This window comes from Scatophagus argus, chromosome 23, assembly GCF_020382885.2.
Source record: "Scatophagus argus isolate fScaArg1 chromosome 23, fScaArg1.pri, whole genome shotgun sequence".
Lineage (NCBI taxonomy): Eukaryota > Metazoa > Chordata > Actinopteri > Scatophagidae > Scatophagus > Scatophagus argus.
In genome coordinates this window covers 6,101,730-6,122,104 of record NC_058515.1, presented here as the reverse complement: position 1 = coordinate 6,122,104, position 20,375 = coordinate 6,101,730, and the positions used below count along the sequence as shown (strand labels likewise).

General features: G+C 41.9%; 1 protein-coding gene across 2 annotated transcripts in view; it reads right to left on the bottom strand.

Moving 5' to 3' along the window:
• LOC124054262 (pyruvate carboxylase, mitochondrial-like) overlaps nucleotides 1-20,375 on the bottom strand; it is a 262,121-nt gene that overhangs the window by 178,225 nt on the left and 63,521 nt on the right. For both annotated transcript variants that reach the window (XM_046380027.1, XM_046380028.1), the window contains exon 11: nucleotides 7,229-7,391. In XM_046380027.1, the coding sequence (XP_046235983.1) occupies nucleotides 7,229-7,391 (163 nt within the window). The remainder of the gene's footprint in view (nucleotides 1-7,228; nucleotides 7,392-20,375) is intronic.

The window sequence follows — 20,375 nt, the reverse complement described above, 5'->3', positions numbered from 1 at the left end:
TGAATGGATAAGGAGCTGTACTGTAGAGTGTGACTTTAATGGATAACTGCATTGCGGTGGATTTCGTGGGCACTGTGCTTTGCTCTGTCTCCACTGCACGGCTAATAAAAGGTTTATCTTATCTTCTGTTTCTTAATTAGTCTGTCATAGGTCATAATGTGTTTGACCTATGAACTTTAGGTGATTAAAAAGATTCGTGGAGTTACTGCCATGTCGCAAATCTTGCTGTATTTTTGATCCCAGTCGGATTCCTCGAATCCCAGCTGTTCCCAGACAACAGAACAGATTTTTCCTTTTTTGGCAGGACTTGATTCGTTGAAGGTACAGGCTGAGTGTGGGCTCCGCAAGGGGTCAAAGTGCGCATGCACGTGCAATTCAGAATACAACATGAGTATAGTAGTAAAACAAACTTAGGCAAAATAGTCACCTTTTTTCTTGACTACAGTGGTTTTTTGATAGTTGGGACATGAAATCAAAACTCGATGAGTTGCACAGCCCACAGAGTCCACTTGAAATGAAATGAAACCACCCTGTGAGTCTGTTTCTTACTGGTTTATTTGTACTTGAAAGGGGTTCAGTTTCGAAGTCATTAACAGCAGGTGGCATTTTGAGGGGAAAAAATGTAAGGTGAGGAAATAATTTGGTTAAAACTTTTGATTTGTATTCCTTTTTTTAAAAATGCAGAAATTCAATCTCAACGAGCAACAAAACAACCTGAGCTGTTTCACCACCAATTTCATAGGCGACTGACTGCTTTGTTTATGACAATGAAGAAAATTAAAGATAATGGCGATGAATCATGACACTGTCAATGGGGGCCGACCGCTTTGGGGTGCAGGATGTTCATGGTGTGCAAATGAAGGTGTTTACGGTGATGTGTGAAGCAACACAAACGCACTTCCTCTAATTAGGACTCAACCTATTTTCAAACTCAGAATTGTTCTTTGGAGGATGGGGTGTGCGCGCACACACAAAAAGAAACACCCAAGCCTGCATACCCATACAAACACAACACAGCAGCATTATTGTAAAAATGTGTTGTTGCGTCAATGAATGACGCATTCAAATGTGTTCTGATTTAAAAAAAAAAAAAATAAATCAGACAAGAGAAAGATGGATGTTTGGGTGGTGGTGGAAACAGAGAGACAGATGTGAGGAATGCTCATTGAGGAGAAAAGACAACTGATTTATGGGATGCCAGCTAAATCATTTTCTGATATTCAAATTAAAATTGATAAGGAACGACAGAGGGAGGAGAGAGGAAGATGAGGTCTTGTAGCTCCCTGCAGGCATCCAGAATGAGGGTTTTCATTCCTCTGGAGGTACATGAGTTGTTGTTTTTTTTTTTTTCCTAAGATGAAGTCTACTGACGGCGGGAAGGAAGGAAAGAGAGAAGTAGGCAGAGTGGGGGAGAGGAAAAGGAAGACGTGAAATGAGGGGCTGACTAACAGGAGCTGGTGGATAATAGGAACACGGGGAGGAGACAGGAACAGCGGGATTTGGCCTTATTACTCGCTGTCTTTTTGTGGAGGCAGAGATGGTGGGATGCGGGTATGGTGGGAATGTTAAGAGGCTGAGGGATGGAGGGAGGGAAGTGAAACACCTGGAAGTAAGGTGGGAAGAAATGAGAAATGGGGAGAAAAAGGGCAAAGTTCGGTGGGATTCAAAAACAGGGTGGTAGGATGGATGGTCAGCCGTGATGGAGTGAAACACCACAGATATATGAAGATATCTGGGAAAAGAGACAGATGGATAGATCAGGAGATGGATGAGATGGAAAGACAAAAGGAGTGCGGGTTGCAGCTACCTTGTTGATGCAATCAGATATAGATACATATATAGACAGATACACACACAACACATCATACATCACACATGATGCTCACTCCTGTGCTTCTGTACAGACATCGATCAGACCCCTGTCCTCCTGTTCTTCACTGCTCTGTGCGACATCGCCACATTCCCTCTATCTTTACCTTAGAGGAGTAACATGATTTTGGGCCTCAGTAAATTGTCTTCATCATCCACTTATCGCACTGCAGGAGTAAAGGCTTTTCCACTCGTGTTTCTTGGAATCGGCAACTCAGCAAGCTACATTGATCACAGAGCTTACGTGCCTATAGGGTGGCAGATGTACTGGATGTGAGGAGTGTCTGGTCAGGGGGGGGGGCGGGAAGCAGATCAAAATACAAAATGTCAAGGTGCTGCTTTAATACTCTCTCCTTTCTGCCTCCCTCTCCCGCTCGCTTGATCCCAAAGCACGCAGCCCATCCCTCCCTGTCATTCTGTCAACAGGGCTGCTGCTACACCCGTGCTATGACATCCATCACTCCTCATCCTCGTCCACCCTCCAGACCCCCATCCCTCACACTGCACACCGTAGGCTTATTTTCCCTCTGTGTGCCTCCCCTCCTCTGCCTAAACACTGTATTTTTGTTTGCTCTGCTGTAGGTTGCCTCACATGTTACAACATGAACATCTTTTTAAGACCAGCTCCACCTGAATTTTAAAAACAATTTAAAAGAAAACACATAGTGTCACCTTTTCATTGTAGATTTTAATTCTAATACTAATTTATAGAATTATGCTAAACACAGCAGATACACCAGTAGCTTGTAGCGGCACATTTTCAATGCAAAGCTTGATACAACTTTTCTGTTGCTCACTAGCAGACAGATCTGTCAGCCTCAAGAGACAACACATTAAGACCGAAAACAGGCGTACGGCAATAGGGCCGTGCTCAAAGCTACTGGTGAAAATATGAAATACAAAGTCAGGATTGAGTAATAATTCCACAATCAGCCTACGATGATATATGGTTTAAGGATACGGCTTTGAAGTAGCCAAGCCAACTGTATGCAGCAGCTCGTTTCTAAGTCGGATTTTCTTCTCTCCACTACATAAATGTTAGCTTTCACACAGTGCATTTGGGGTCGGGGTTATGAACTGTCTGAAAAGCATTTAGTTTTTGTTTAACAAAGAATAGAAAACTGGCACTGCAGTGAACAGCACCAGACAGTCATGCTGCAGACACTGTGGTACAGCAGGGGGTCACAACACTGAAATTGTGAGTCAGACCATTAAATAAAAACTTTGTAATGGTTGTTTTTAATACTACTCTGCTTTCTTCTGTGCAAACAATCTATTTTCCTTTGTTTGCCTCCGTTGCTCTCTTGTATCCTCTTTGCTTTCCCTGTCTACCCCCCCAAATCCTTCACCTGCTCTGAAAGCTCTATTAAAGCGGATGAGACAACACAGAAACTTCTCTTGTGCCATTTTTCTTACATCTATTTTCTCCCCAGAAGAGAAAATAAAGTCAAATAGATGCAAAACGAGGGTGTACCTATGTCTGCCTCACATGTTTGATAATACAGTGTTGAGTGTGGGCCAGGAAGCTTTATAGAGGAAGGAGCGTTTCCACTGCAGTGTACGACTCCTGGCCCTCCCTGCTGACACACACATGGAGTGAGTGACAGACAGCATTTTTCCCTTTCAGTTTGATGCCACTGCAGCATCCCTCAAACTAGGCCCTTGGCTCCTCTAAGGTCTGCACTTCTGGTTGTGGGGGATTTGTATCGGCCCTGAGAAGGCCGCAGAAGCGACTCCAACTCCACTCATAAAAGCAAATTATCTGAAGATGATCTGGGGGCCTCGTGTGATGACTCTCTCACCCTCCTGCTTTCCACCTTTTGCTTCGTGGCTCGGTTGCTGACCTTGTCACAGCCCCTCTGTAATCATTTATTCATCTGTCCCTCAAACGTGGCAGTCCCCCATCCATGTTTCTTGTGCCGATTGTGTTCTGTTCATTCATATTGCATGGTAATGGTGAAGGGTGGGGGATTCGTCACTGTGTCGACATCAGCTGCATGGCTAAATGGTGAAGGCAAGACGGATGGGGAGCAGATAGCGGGATGTGAGTAGTGGGTATGAGATGGAAATGAGTGGGGAATGGCGCAGTAGCATGAGTTTAAAACAAGTGGTAGGCGGGAGGGAAGAATCAAGTAGCGCTGGGGAAGCTGAAGAGGGAAGACATGGGATGGAAATATGGCAGAAAGTCCTTAAGGCAGGAAGGTCACAAGCTATTCAACGGCTACTCTTCCACAGTTACACCCCGAGCAGCTATTTTTGCAGTAAAAAGTAATGCAGTAATGTTTTTTGTTTTTCCTGCATCCACAAACCAGATGCAAACAAGAAATTTATGATGCAAAAAGACAAAAAAATAAAGTCTGACTGTGGCGACTATCTGATCATAGAGCCACATGAACTGTTAATAAACTAAAATAGCTACCCTTGGGTAATAAATTAATAGACTGGAATTCAATTGAAATAAATCTGTGCGCACGACACAGCCATTCATTTCTCCCGTTCGCTCGGAACCGAGAGACAGATGATTTGTTTGATTGGAAAGCCAGCGGTGCACGTAGAATTCAATCACATCCAAGTAGTCAAAAATCACTGTGTTAAGTCACCAGAAGGCAGTGGCAGTATTTTATTCACAACATTCATGATGTGCCCTGAGGGGAGAAACTGTAAGGGACCAGAGGGTCTCCACGGACTTAAAATTTCACAATCGATGGCACATTGAATACTGCCGATTTCTGGCAAGATACTGAAAAAAAAAACAATAAAAAAAACTGAAGGGTCCACACCACACATTATAGCCTAGGACTTGTTTCTTAGCTTCTTCGCATTGTTCAAGAATTCATTTCACATTTATCGCCCTAAAGCAGAATTCTCCCACATTTAGCAGAGTCTGGGTTTCAGACCAAACATAATTCATCCAGCACCGTTGTGCCCCCAAGGCTTTTTATGCACTGTGCTCCACTGAGGTCAAAAATCACCATTATCTTTTACACACAGTTCAATTTGTTTTTATTCTGACTAATTGCTGTTTTATTCTTATTAAACCTTATTATCTTTAATCTGCCATTTTTATTGATTCAAAGTGCCATTTAATTATTTGTAAAGCTCTTCACGACACTGTTGAGGCCCACAAACGCTAAAGGAAAAAAAAAAACACTGAAGAAAGGGAGAGGATGGCAGGATGATGGGCAGAATAAAAGCAAGCGTAGAGGACTGGGTGGGTGGGTGGGAGTACAATCTAGGGTGAAGGGCAAAATGACCTGACAGCAAAAAGCATCCAGGGATCAGACCTCATCAGCGAGAGAGAGATTTGTAGAGGCACGATGAGAAATGGCATATATGGTGTGTGGATATACAGGACATGCGCTTGTGGATGGATACACACAGCGCTCATACAGTGACCTTTGTGTCTTCTCATGTGTGAACGCTGTCACAAGAAAACCACTGGTCCTCTCGCACTAAAGATAAAAAAAAGCCTCATGGACACACACGTCTACATACCCATTGCCACACCAAGCGTTTAAGCATAACAACATCTATAAACTAAACACAACTGCGAAGCCCTCTATCAGATTGAAGCCAACACACACTCATTCAGTTATGCAAAAATGCACACAGGAAAAAAAAATAAATAAATAAAACTTCACGTCATCCCACTCACAGACCTCATATGGCAACACGCGTGTGTAATTGCAGGAATGGAAGCCACTATATGGATCAATGTGACAGACCTATAATTCAAGCGCTGTTTGATCTCTGCAGCTGTGACTGTGTGCACATGTGTTCACACATATGCATGCACAGTTGGATGAGGGCATTCTGTTAACTCACATTATCATTAAGCTCCACTAAAGGGAAACTTCACAACATTTTATGCGGATGTCCAATCAGTTTTGATGGTAAATGCAGTGAATTGAGGCAATAAATTCCTCAATGTGTGTGCCATGTTGACCAACAAGAAGAGTTCTCCCGCTGCAAATCCTGTCCATCTCTAACCGTGTCAGTATTTGACGTACACAGTAGCGGAGTCAAGGAAGAACCACGGGCTATGTCAGCTTGGATCTGTGCCTCTGGGCAACCAGCAGCCGTGCCAACATGCCACTCACAAACAAAACTTCCTTGCTTTCTCTTCCTTTGAAAAGCAAACTAGCCACATTTGCCACAGTGAAAATGAAATGCGTGGAGAGGATGTTATGGAACAGGATACATTTTAACACTGTTTTGGCTGAATGGGACATTCACCTCATTTTTATTGAAGGCAGTAACTGAATCATTCTGCTGCAGTGAATTTCAGCGTGGGCAGTTTTTGTTGGATGCTGTCGTCAAAATCAGCACCAAAGGAGCCTCCTTTGTGCATTACTATGAGTTTTTCTTCTCACTTGGACAGAGGCGTGCGGGAGATTTTCAGGATGCCCTAGATGAACTGAAAAGAAAATGAATACCAAGGCCAGCAGAGGCTGAGAGTGCAGATAACAATTGAGCGAGTATTTTGTCACCTAACACTCTGTTTTGGCCAAAGTAATAGCTGTGGGCTACGGTGGTGATACACAGCCATCACAGCGTCACACACAATGTATTCTGGGAGATGTAAGCAAGGCCGACATGGCTTCATGAGCAGCTCTCTCTTCTCGGTAACTCTGAGGAATTCCTTACTTTAATTTGCCGCACTGACCATCAAAACTGACTGGACAGCCACATAAAGAACAACTGAATCAAACAACTGTTTGGGATACAAAAGAGATGTTCTGTATTACAGATCCCGCTGAGAATAAAGAATCCACTCTGCAGCTCTTTGCAACTTTCGGTTCATTGCTCTTTTTGCTGGTACATGTGGTTGCTGACACCGAATCAGCATGTAAAACTTGGATCTTCAAAAGCTGATGCTGTGCTGCATTCACAAGCCTTAATATCAAATGAAGACTACATTTGACACTTATTGAAATATGTGGCGAAGAAGAAGACATTTAGTGTGCTGCCATGTTGCTATGCGAGCCAGGGGTGCATGACATATGGACTAAACTGAAGCTGCCTACATTTGGCATGATTAGCAGAAGAGAGAATTATGTTGCATAATTAATCCTAGAAGCAAGGAGCTTAATGTGCCAAGTTGGGGTCTGGCACTTTACCACTCAATGTTAAAAAAAAAAATCTCAGCAAAACAGCCAACAAATTTATTTTGGTTTCTATTTTCCTTTTTACTCTGAACCATGCAGTGTGTTGTTTCGTGAGATAAACATGGGCGCGACACCAAAACCTGATGTGCCTATAAACACACACACACACAAAAAAAATTAAGTTGACTGGTCGCTTGGAGGGAAACTGCAGGATGTCAAAGGCCTTGAGACCGTTTAAAGACGAACCCTACCTCAATCCTTCCGGTGTCTGGTTGGAAGCCTCTGGCTGGGTCTTCGGTCGTCACTCTGCACTGGATGGCACAGCCGTTCACCCTGATCTTGTCTTGTCTGAGGTTCAGGTCTGGCAGGCTGCGGCCTTCACACACATGCAGCTGAGCATGTACCAGGTCCACGCTGTTTGAGTGAGAGAGAGGCAACAAGGTGAATAAACTGATTGAAACCCTCAACATTGTGCCAATAGCCTTTAATTCCCCTTGATGTCACTGTGGAGAACATTTTATCTGCTCACTCCAAAGGTTTATAACAGCAGAAAGGCCATTTCTTCAGTATAAATATCTTAAGCTATTCTTGGCCTCAGCTCGGAAAGGGGAGGGTGTGGGGTTGCAGCAGATGTGGGGATTTTCCCAGCACTTCTCATTTGAACAAATGAATCTGTGATGCGTGATAAGGAAACAATCCCAGGTGCATACTGCTTAATACCAAAAAGTAGATTAATACAAAAACCTTGTTATGTTATAATTTGGTGTTGCTGAAACTATGGCTCCTGGGGAAGCGAGCAACAAATGTGAATTCCGGCTCTGCTTTTGAAAATAAATAATTAATGAGCAACATGACTTTTGTGATGTTTATTTGAGATTAGTACACGTCCCTTGGTGTGGTGTGGAGAATCTCTTTCACCCATGTCCAAGGATATATAGAAGTCAAAGGCAAATAACAGTATTTTTTGATCTTGACGAGCAACATTTTTGTCTCAGTTGTGTATAAATATTCATACAAGGCACAGCAAAGAAGCTCAACCTCAAACAAGTTCGTGGCAAATGAAAAACTGCTTCAACGTGAGTAGAATGCAAATATTACCGAGCAAGTGCTTCAATGTTGTGGCATTTAGGTAAAACAAATGTGGAATACTTAAAGGTCATAACTATCAGGTTAAGAATAACACTGTAAGGTTTGTTATCTACAAAACCTGGCACGTAAAAAGAAAATTAACAACAAAACTGGACACAAAACTGACATCTAAGGAAACTCGGGTTTTATCCAATTTAATCAAATTCCAAAAGAAAATGTAGTCAATTAAAACTACAACTACAGTACATTTTATTCACAGATATGTAAAAATCCATTTTTAGAGAACATTATAGAAATTTTCATTCAGTAATTACTAAATATTAGAATTCAAACATGACAGGGACAAAGGTATTTCCTTCCACTTCCATTAATGTAAGCCCCAACATTAATTTTTCTGATTTGTATGTATTTATTTAAATGTAATGTAAATTCAAATGAGGCAAGTTGGGTTAAACTTCATGACCTTGCGCAGTCTGACACACAGTCTTGATGTATAATCATGTTTTATCTTTGCTGCTTTTTTTTAAGAGACATTTTAAATGCAGCACAGGACAGTCAAAGAGGATGGGGACACACAATGCTTTAAATGGCTGCGCCCCTGCATCCAATGTGCTGCCAAACATAAACACACTCGGGCAACAGGGAAGCCTCTGCGCCTTGAACAGTGAATGAGAGACAGAAGGCGCACACATTAGCAAACAAGCTCGGGTTTTGGACACCGACTTGGCTTCCTTCTCCTTAATGTCTCAATTAGCTGGTATCCACATTCTGGCCAAACAGAAGGACAATTATGCATCAGCCTGGTGTGAAATGTGTTGGTGGAAAAAGCAGATCCGCTCTTGATAACTTGGACGGGCTCTAACGTCATGTTTTTGTTACACTTTCTTGAATATGTTGTTTTTTTGTTTTTGTTGTTTGGTTTGTTTTTTGTTTTGTTTTTTTTAAATTAGACAGCTCAGCTCGCATCCTTAAATAACAAAAAGGACAAGATAAAATGAGTCACATCGTGAGCAATGCCCCCAACAGAAGCTGTGAAAATGACTCTCAGTTTCCCAGTACTTTACTGCTTTATTAGGATACTCAGATTATATTATTAGATGCTCCTTGGGGCAACATATCACCAGAAATGTTTTGCCTCGTGTACTCTTTTGTGGGAAATGTGCAGTGTTGAAGAATAAAGTGACCTGTTGTTGGATTTTGGCTGAGTTGTTCCATCATACCTGCACTCGAACACTTTAGAGCTTTTCTAACACTTTTTGTGATGCCCTGATGGGCTCTTCCATTCTTGTACATTCAGGCTCAAATAAAGAGTAATAGAGCTGAAATACCGTCGAAGTATTTGTTTGCTCGTTTGTTCTGTTCTGTCAGTCCTTCACTCATTAACCCAGTCACTTCTTAGAAGACTTGCATATTCGTGGAAAGTAACAAAATAAAAAGCAACATTTACAGAAAAAAAACTTATGATGTGACATATTTGAATGTTCTAATGGCTCCCTATTCATAGAGATGAAAGTCCTTGAATATTATGCAAATAAACACACAAGACTGAACTGAACATTGTGAGAATCAAACACTCAGCATCCATGCATAGGCTGTTCATATAATCATGTTTGGCCTAGATCACCCCCCCACACACACACACACACACACACACACACACACACACTCTCAATTCTTCTATATTGGAAACATAAAGCAACACAAAACTCTTTGTATACTAATTTGACTGGGACAAACTAAAGAGCCTGCAGGCAACATCTGTCCCTCAGTGCGGCCACTTACACAATGAAAGTTCACTGTATCATTTGCAAGCTACACAATCAGGCCCAGCTACACAGGAAGAGGATGAGAGTGATGCACCTTCTGCAAAAGTCGGAAGAAAATGCTCTCCGTCACATGATCAACCGAAGTGTGTTCACATTCAATAATGCTCTTTAAAACTGTTGGCAAAACTCTGTGTTTGAGAACACTGAGGATTAACCAAAGATCTGAGTTCTAAACTCAACATCTGCTTACTGTCAATATGAGCAAAGTTAAGTATGGAAATGTGTGTCACAAACATTAAACCATGAGAGATAATTAAAGAGGTTTTTGCAAAAGCTATTTTTGCTTTATGACATTGCTCGATGAGGACAGGCACACATCTGACTGTACATGTAACATATATGTTGTACAGTATGGTACAGGATTAACATGGATGAAGCTTTGAATGTGAGTGAATCACACTGGAAGTATACATCATGTACATTGTGTAATGATACAAAAGAGATATAAGCTCTTAAATGACCGCATTATATTTCAAGTACTGTGGTTCTCAACCTTTCCATCATCGACTGCTTTGCTTCACTTGCTTTGGTGACACAGATGTATTTACACTTCACACCAATAAAACAAGCTGACATTGAAAAACGACACAGTTTTCCAGTAAGTAAAAGTCATTAAAATAAAATGTTTCTAAGCAGGTGTGATTTAAGATTGAAGTTTTCCGCTGCACACAGAGTTTAAATGTTAGTGGGGTTTTTATTTATCCGTGACCTACTTATTCACAAATCTAATCTAAATGTCATTGGCCTCCATTTCTTTCAACTCTCTCCATATCGTGTCATGTTAAGTACTCATCAAACACCGTGCACACAGAGCGAACAACACATGGCAGTTTAATTATATTTTGCCGAGAGCCCCAGGAACCATGAGGTACTCCTGAGCTGCAACGCTACCTGGCCCAAGGTTTGTTCTGTGTCAATTAGTTGGTGGGAATTTGATTAAACGAAAACTTATTTAGAAATACGTGTGTAAGCACAACATAAACTGAAATAATAAGGTTTTAAAACTCGATTTTCACTCAGGGCTCCTCTAAAGTACAAGGCCTCAAGATTACACCGGATAATAATGTGGGACATGGCTCAAGGCCCTCGTCATTTCAGGTGATACTGTAACTTAATAGTGCAAAATTAGCAAATAATCACATTACAACAAGCCAAATGGTACACAGACAAAAACCAGATTCATTTTCCTGCTAAACCAAGAGAAAACAAGGAAATAAATTCTGTTTATTTAGTGTCAGCAAAGATATTTACCGCTAACAGCAGTACTACAAATACCGTTCATTACAGAACAGACGTTTCATGTGTGCTTTTCCCTTTCTTCTGAAAGACGACAACACACACATGAAAACGTCAACCTAAACATTGTGTCTCTTGTTCGCCTTCAACTTTTTTAAATGTCTCCCATTTGGGCATTTTTTTTCACTTTGCAGCTTTGACATGTCAAAGGTGTGAAATTATTCTTTATTTCTCCCAATACTGAAAAATATATAAATCTTTTAAGATGTCAAGCCTAATATTGCATGTCTGTTTTTCCTGCCCGGCATCTCCAACTGTTTGCCGGTTGCGCCTTTGCCTTGCTGAGGGCCTCCGAAGAGCTGCCAAGTTCATATTTGATCTCTGACAATCTAAAGGAAAATGGAAACTCCCACAAGTATCATAGAACATACCGCATGTCTACTCGCTGAATGTGTTCTTTGAAATTCTGTCAGTACCCTTACCTTGCAGCCAAGTATATTATTTTGCATTCGGTCCTCCTGTCTAAGCAACAACCTTGCTTAAGGCTTCTGATATGCTTGTAAATATCATTTGCTCTCTGATGAAATCACCAATCACCAAGCTGTTAGACGCTGCATGTCTTGCACTGCAGAAGCACACGGATGCCCAATTTTTTTATTTTTTTACATACACAGCCGAGGCATTGGCTACATGCCCCTGAGTCCTGAGTTAGCTAGATTTGACAGCAGCACCTGAAAGCCTGTAAATCCTTCTCTGCTCAGCTGACATATATGCTGTATAAAATATATCACATGGACACAGCAGACAGCCAAAACTAAACAGCTTGAAGAATTAAGTACATGCATGCACCTCTGCACCCTCTCTTATATTTCAGCTTACAATAATCAAACACAGTCTTTCTTGAGGTACCTAAAAATGTATTTTGAAAAAACTTAACTGGCAAAGTCGGTCTTAATCTGGGCTTATGCGTCCGCATTCTGCACTTTAATAACAGGGTCACTGCAGAAATCTAATCTAAACTCCTATTGAACTTAACAGGTTTCCCTCTGGTAGCTTCAAAGATGAGGAACAAACCCTTTCATCTAGAGCCCAGGTCAATGCCATGCACATATTGTTTATCCCATGATGCAAATGTTTGAACTGAGCTAAAGCAAGTCTGAGCAGTCTTCCAAGCTCTAACCCGACAGAGCGTTTTGTTGCAGCATATTATGACATCAACAGTAAATGGGTCGACTTTAACATCTTAATATCCCCATGTCAAGTTAGATTGTGTGAAATACTACCATCAAAGACAATGGAATCTGCTGTTTTTTTTCCTCGGCACCCAGCACTGTAAATGCGAGTATAAAGCGCAGTAAACGTGGCCTTGTTATTTTAAGGTTTATAGAAATGCATCATGAAAAAAAAAAAAACATGGAAATTAACAAATGACCCTTGCAGCACCTTTGGTTTGTCCTTCAGTCACTGAATGGTTGCACTAAATGGATACTTTGGAAACCAGTGACTTAAATAATACACAGTCTTCAGTGAAGTATCAGCTTTCTAACTTGTTCAAACCACAGTAACGTATTGTGTGATTAACATACATGATTCCTGGCAGAAAGAGTAAAGTGAATAAATTAATTATGATTCACCATATGCTGATCAAAAAGGCAGCATGCTTTCATAGGACATATTTCCCTTCCAGAGAGGATGATCATAGAATTACTGCAGGTCATCTCCAGAGTCAAAAGTGCACTGACGCTTTCATTAAAAAGTAATTCTATTAAAATGAATTATCTTGCCCGCCCTGAGTTATGCAGGGGAGTTAGATTGCCAGGGTTGAGGCGATCAGAGTGGAGGGTGTATAAAGTAGTGACCTGTGACAGAGGGGTGACCACCTGCAGCCGTGCGCGCACACACACACACACACTTAAGCTTTTTTCCCCCCATTCCATTAAATTTCAAATACGTTTATAAAAAGGCATATATGAATACACAAAGACCTAAGAAAGTAGTCATGATAAGGGGCTCTCTACACTATCACAGTACACGGAAAGTACATTAGCTTCATACTCACCAGAACCTGAGGATGGACACACGGGCATAATATGCACATACGCTCACACTCCGCAGAATTTCTATCTCAATCTGTCACATGTGAGAGCGCATGCACAGGCACGTGCGCACGCACACACACACACACACAGGCCATGAAGGCTGACTACTAATTGCATATCGTTTTCAGCCGTTTCACTCAGAGCTCGTTAGCAAGGGAGAAGGGGGTGGCTGTGTGCCCAGAACTAAAAGAGGAAGAGGGAGAGAAAGAAAGAAGAAGAAGGAGTGTAGTGAGAGTGAGAGAGGAAAAAAAGGTTGTGGACACAAGAGATGAAGAAATAGTCAAGAAAGTATGACAAACAGGCAGGAAGGTAAAGAATATATTCAACTACAGTCTCCAGATCCACATGAATGGAGGAGATTGAGAGATAAATAAATAAGAGACGAGATGACAGCTTCACATCTCCAACTCAACGCAAGAGAGCGAAAAATGAAGTGAGGGGAAGCAGAGGGAGTGGGAGTATGGAAAAGGATAAAAAGCTGGATGCCAAAACTGAAAGAGCGAGTGGGAAAAGTGGGAGTGTGGAAGAGATTGGATTTGGCCTTGCTCAAAAGGACAAAGGGAGCGACAGCACAGAGGTGGTGGGAGGAAGCGAAGGTGCAAGGCAGAGAGAAGGATGGAGAGGGGAGTTGGAAGGGGATTGGGAAGAAGGGATAAGTAGGACGGATAAGTAGGAGTGTGGGACAAGAGGGATGACCGTGTTGAACAGAGGAAGGAACGAGGAGGAAGAAATGACTCAGGGGGGAGGATGCTAAATTACCGAGGGTGATAATAAAAAAGATGATAAAGTAGAAGAGGAGGTGGGATTTCAGAAAGCAACAGGAAGAAACATTTTTGTACAAATTGAACAAATTAATATAACTTGTTAATTAATGAGCTTTAGAGGTGGTGGAAGAGGGATTTTGTCACTGTTGAACAGAGCCGTTTCTCCTTCTTTTCGGTCGTTATGCTAAGCTAAGTGGCTGTGGGATGTGAATTCATATTGAACGGACAGACATTTAAATGGTATCAATCTTATCGTCTCACTCTGGCCAAACAAAAAAAAAAAGAGGAAAAGCCTGTTTTCTTTAGGTTTAATATGGATACGGAAGCGAGGGGTGGAAGAGATAAAGGAAAGGTGGGAGGAAGGTGGGAGTGTTAAGAGGAAGACAGAGCCGAGCATAAATGAGAGTGCAGGAACACATGGAAAGTGTGAGCAAGACAACATGATAGGGGGCAAAGAACCAATAAATTAAAAGTATGATTTAAATCCTTTCTTTCTAATCTCACTCTCTCCTAAATGCCTTTACTTTGCTTCTCTTCTGCATGCTCTTCTTTACAGTTTTCTCCTCCTTTCCTCTCCTCGTTGCATCTTCCATTGTCTCTTGTCCCCCAACCACCACCTCCCACACGTGGCCTCGAAATGCAAAACACTGACTCCTTTTGAAGTGAACACTTGATTTTACAACTTCATTAGGGCGCCGAGTGTTAGTCCATACTGCATGAGAGAGAGTGTGTGTGTGTTTTTCCTTGGCGTTCGGGTTTGTTAATGTTCGCACAAACAGGGGCTCCAGTAAATACATTTTTCAAGATGGCTCCAAGGCAAGTGGTAAAGAGCAAAACAGAAATGCATTTCTCATTTCGGTAAAACTAATGCAGACTCTTGTACAACCAAATTCGCGCGCACACATAAACTCGAGTCTAAATAAAGAAATGGAGCTATGGCGAACATGCTCCAAAGTGAGGCCTGCAGGAATGGAAATGTAGGAAAAACAGAGGACAACGGAGAGAGTGGCGGTGACGGACGGCGAGGGAATAGGAAGGACGGATAAACCCAAACAAAGACAACAGTAGAAATCAGGAGGGAGAAATGAAAGAAAAGGAAGTCCACAGAGAGAAATAAGAGGACAAAGACAGATGGAAGAAAGTGTGAAGGACAGATGGAAAGGACAATAAAGACGGGCAAATGGAGCGAGACAGAATATGAAAGGAAAACAAACGAAGACGAAGCAGGATACAGGAAGAGAAAAGGCAGAGAGGACAACGAGGAGGAAGGCGTCGAGCCTCCCATCTTGTTTTGTATGAATTTCATTAGACGGCTTTCGACAGCAAACAGAAGAAAGAGAAGGAGCCTGGCGAGGGAGAGGTGAGAAATGGAGAGACAGACGGGAGGGATGAGTTGTCTGCACGGGAGAGACGACGAAATATGAAATTTGAATCATTGTGGCATGAGGATGGCATTTTGACATCAATTTAGCTGGCAGCCAGAAAACCATGCTGCCTGTTCGATACGCAAATGCAAACAGAATGTGGCTGGAAATTGGGAGGGGGCAATATTAGTCATAGTTTATCAATGTGTGTGCGTGCGTGTATGCGTGTGTGCGTGCGTGTGGGGGGGGTGGGCGCACGGGAAAAGACGTTTAAGATGCTCACAAAAGAAATAACTGTTTTCCCATTCAAGGTAGAAAATAAGCGAAACTGATATGCTGTTGGATATGCAGGGAAATTAAGATACAAACAGAGGATGTAAGAGGAGGAAGACAAGGCAAGGAGGTGGGGGGATGACATACAACCCCAGCAGACACACACTCAAAAAAAAAAGAAAAAAAAAAACAGAAAAGAGGATCTTATCTGATTGGATTTCCTCTCCCTTTCAGCTCACTTTCCTCCCTGTTTGCTCAGGCCTCACTATCAGCCTATTAATTAATTCCTACTTTCGTTGTTGTGAAGCAGATGAGATGAGAGTGAGGAGACGAATGTAAAATAACTCCGGCGGCCAGAGGGCTGCGAGGAACGAGATGAGAAAGGCCGGAAAGAGAGAAAGGGGGGTAGAGAGAGAGAGAGAGATAGTGTGTATGCAGATAAGAGAGGGAAGACAGACAAAACGGGGAGAGAAATTAAATACAGAGAACAAAGAGGTAAAGACAAACAGATGCAGTGCATACATACAGTATTTCCAAAGATACTGATGTCAGTACACAATGAAACGTATATGCGATGAAGCTGTACACACTCCAGCCTTCTGCCTGCATGCATTAATTACATACTTCACAAACTATGCATACCTCACGTACTATTTAAATATCAACAGGTCACCGTCACAATCATTTTGATTCAGATGATTACCACAAACAAACAAGAGCATTGCTAAGAGGCTTGGCAATCTCTACAGTCTTTCACATGACATGCAATCACCTCTTTGCTTGTTGGTACCAAACAGCAAGATGGCTGTTGTTCTCGTCTTTCTGGTGTGAGCAGAGCAAGTATTACCATGCAACAAAGACTTGTTGGAAGTGTAGTCTGAATTTTTGTTTGCGAGATCCACTGACAGCCATGTTGTCTAATGCCAGGACGACATGACCCGCAAATTATTATCACAAGACACATCATGCCTGAGGGTCATGCCCTCATTGCATCACACAAATGTATTATGCAGTTACCATGACCAGCAACTATTCAGACCCATAACCAGAACCAGTAAATGTTAAGATATGGTCTGTTTGCTAAATAATGGAACATTTATTCAGGTGTTTTCATTCCAGCCAAAGACTCCACCTACTGATAAGCACTCCTTTAAGTAGAGGGGTAGGAACTAAGTGAAATGACCTGCTGAGATGAGCTGGAATGAAAGAGCTGCACACTGTTGGCTCTCTGCGGCACATGGTTGGCCACCCCTGGATCAATCAATGATCACAACTGCGTAATAATTTTCTGCTGGTCTAAAAATCCATGAATGAACTTGATTAACGTGTTAACAATTAGCTCATGCACATGCTAGAAAAGGTGGCGTTTTCACCACCCACTAACACCTGATTTGATATCATTGACCAACATGCGACCTTTACTGGATTTAAAGACGTCCTACATGATCCACTCTTCCTTTACATTTGACTCAGCTGTTAGCTTTTAACTTTGAAATTGCACCTTGTTTCAAGACCTTCCTTGGAACCAGTATGAGGGAGCGCTCTACTGCGTAAGGCCCAGATGTGTAAAATTGATGTGCTGGGGTGCGTTCAAAGACCCCACGCAGCTTGATCAAACTTAGATATTGGCCTGATGTCTCTCTGCGTGGCTCTATATTGACTCAGCTGTGTTGGAGCTCCTGCTTCAGAAGCCGGTTTGAAATGAAAGCCGGTCACAAACCCTAAAACAACCCTTCAAAAGGAAGAACGGCATCCACATATAGCAATTTGTGATTCATATTTTCGCTTGGTAAGGAATGTGTGGTGAGAGCAAAAAGCTGACCCGAGACAACACTGAACACAAACATTGCATTGAATTTGTCAAGTGGGCTTAGCTAATCACAAGTTTAGCACTGAATTGAAAGAAAAACACAGCCAGAAGAAGCTAAAGAGAAAACTCTGAAGTCCCAAAAGCTCCAATGAACCCTGAAGAACCACCCACACGCCTACACAACACCTGCACCACCATGCACACTGTGTGTTTCACCCTTATCTGTGTAGAGTGCATCTTAAAAACCTACCACATAACATTTATATGGTATCCCCGTTACCTTGGAAATTATTATCTAATGTAGATGTACATATTTGAACAAATCATTTGCTTTCAACATAATTGGTGGTGAATGAATTAACCACTTACAAATATAATTGGTGATTAAAGCAAGCACAGCGTTTAAAAATCAGAAATTTAGTCTGACCATTTTTGCTCCTGAGGGATTTGTCTGCCTCTAAAAACCAAAAGATTAATGCTTTAGTAATTTGCCGAAATTTAGGAAAAATAAGTAAAAGTTTTTAAATATTCTGCGGCAATCATTTGGAATTTCATTTAAAAACAACCTTTTATTCACAGCCCTGACTATTGGGTACGTCACAGAGCGTCCTGCCATTTAAATCAAGATTTTAAAATAAAAAATGACGATTATGTAGAGCACAAGTATGCAAGAAGGTCCATACATACAACAACAACTCACACAAATACACAAACGCACACCAGTAGACACACGCACCAAAACAAAAAAAAAAATGCAAAAGCCCATATAGGCCTGATAAAATGCAATCCAAGTTCTCTCACTCGGAAAATTGCACAGTGGAAGTCTCAAATAGAGAAAGAGAGAGGGAGGCCAGATAAATAAGGCCCCCCATACACACACACACACACACACACACTCACAGATTTGTGCTTTCACACACATAGATACACATGTAGTTAAAAATGCATCAACATGCCTGCACATTGGGCACACCCACAGAAAGATATCTAACAGGCAGCACACATACAAACGTATGACAAAACACAACATGCCAGTCATCAAAAACACATGCAAATGCACACAGGGATACACACACAAACACATAATAACACAAGCCTATGAGTCGCACACCAGCCAGATGACATGATAAGTATAAAATATGAGCTGTGGCGGAAGACACTGGGAGGCAACGATAAGGAGAGAGAACAGCTGGGAGAGAAAGAAATGGTACGCAATAAATCCAACATGAAAGAGAAGAAAAAGGATTGCAGTGCAGAGGAAAGAAGAAATATTGATAGAAGCATGGGGACACAAGTTAACAGAGACCATAAGGGAAAGAAAACAGAGAGACAGCAAAAAGGCAAAGAGATAACTCCGTTTAGAGATAACTTGAGAGAACTTTGTTCAGCATGTGCGATGTTTTCTCAGAAATTAAACTATATAAACTAAAGTCGAGAGGACGGCAGAGGAAAAGGTGGGTAAAAAGACGAACTGAAAATAGGACAACGGAAGAAGAAAAGAGAAACGCAGAGGGGGAAATAAAGAGGATGGGAACATGGGGAGAAAAATGAGAAATGCATAGCAACAAGATGTTGGCTTAAAGTGGATGTTCAGTTTTTGAATTATGTTTTGAAAACAATAAAACATAGTCATTTTCATGACCCAGGGTAGCACTGTAAGAAGCCAATTAGACTCAAGTCAAGCTTAGCTGTAGAGCCCTTAGCCATAACAATAGTCTGCAATTACACCTTTTGTATCTGCAAAATGCAAAGCCATCCATCTGAAGAATGAAAAAAGAAAGGTTTCTATAAATGCAGAAAGCGTGATTTATGTGGAGGTGCGCATCTAACAGCACACTTTAAAGACGGAGCAGGTCTTAGGCTGGAACACTTGTGAGTTTAAGGAGTAATTTGTTTGCTAGGGACTATTTTCAGCTGTGGGCGAATACACATTTGATGATCTACTGGCCGTTTACGGCAGCAGGACAGAAAATGTGCAACTGACTCAAGATGCGTCGCAAGGGCTGGTCATAATGAAGGAACATGTCAGCCTATGCAGTGGCCTGGCTTGTTATGTATTTTTAAAAGAGTTTGAGACCATTTATATAGCACAGAGGGATGAACTGTAACAGGCTGATGTGAAAGAATATTATATGCTTCATAGAAACATTACTTGCAAACACTCATGCATTCAGGGACCTGGCCAAATGAGTATTTATACATGCAAACAAACTCATTTATAAATTCACATGCATCTTGTACAAAAGCCCAGACTCATCAAAATGCATCTGCACACACGTACTCGACATCGACAACTACCCTTGCAGCCGGAATTTTCATTTACCGGTTTTAGACAAATGAAGCATGCAACGTAACGATATGAGTGCAGCGGGGAGGGAGTCACTGGCTCTTCCTCCCTATACACCAACACCCAGCAGGAAACCATCCTAATTAAACCCAAGGCTCTGAGCAGACTGCAAATGTACATTTGACATATGAATGTATGCGTGTGCTTGTGCTAGCATGCAAAAGAATTCGCTCTCTCTCTCTCTCTCTCTGTTACGTGCACGCTGTTTTAAATACACTGATCTTCTGCACACTGGACTCCCAGGTGTGATACACCGACCAGTAAGCTTGCTGTGGGCAAGACATTTCAGCAAAGCTTCCTTTACGTCTACCTGGGAGGGATTTCTTCTGTTATTTCAACCCATTATATTCCACTCACAGCCCTCTGACTAACAGGCTGGTGAATCATTTGAATGCAAGCAGTGGCGGCTGGCGTCCATTGTGCTAGAATGTGTGTGTGTGTGTGGGGAGTGACAACTGAACAATATTGACAAAACATGACCCGCCATTGGTCGGTTCAGAGAAACAATGCTCCTGCACGTTTTCGCAGGCTTTAGTGGGCTGAGCGTGCCATCCAGAGTGGATCGGTGCGAGACAAATCCCTTGAGATTC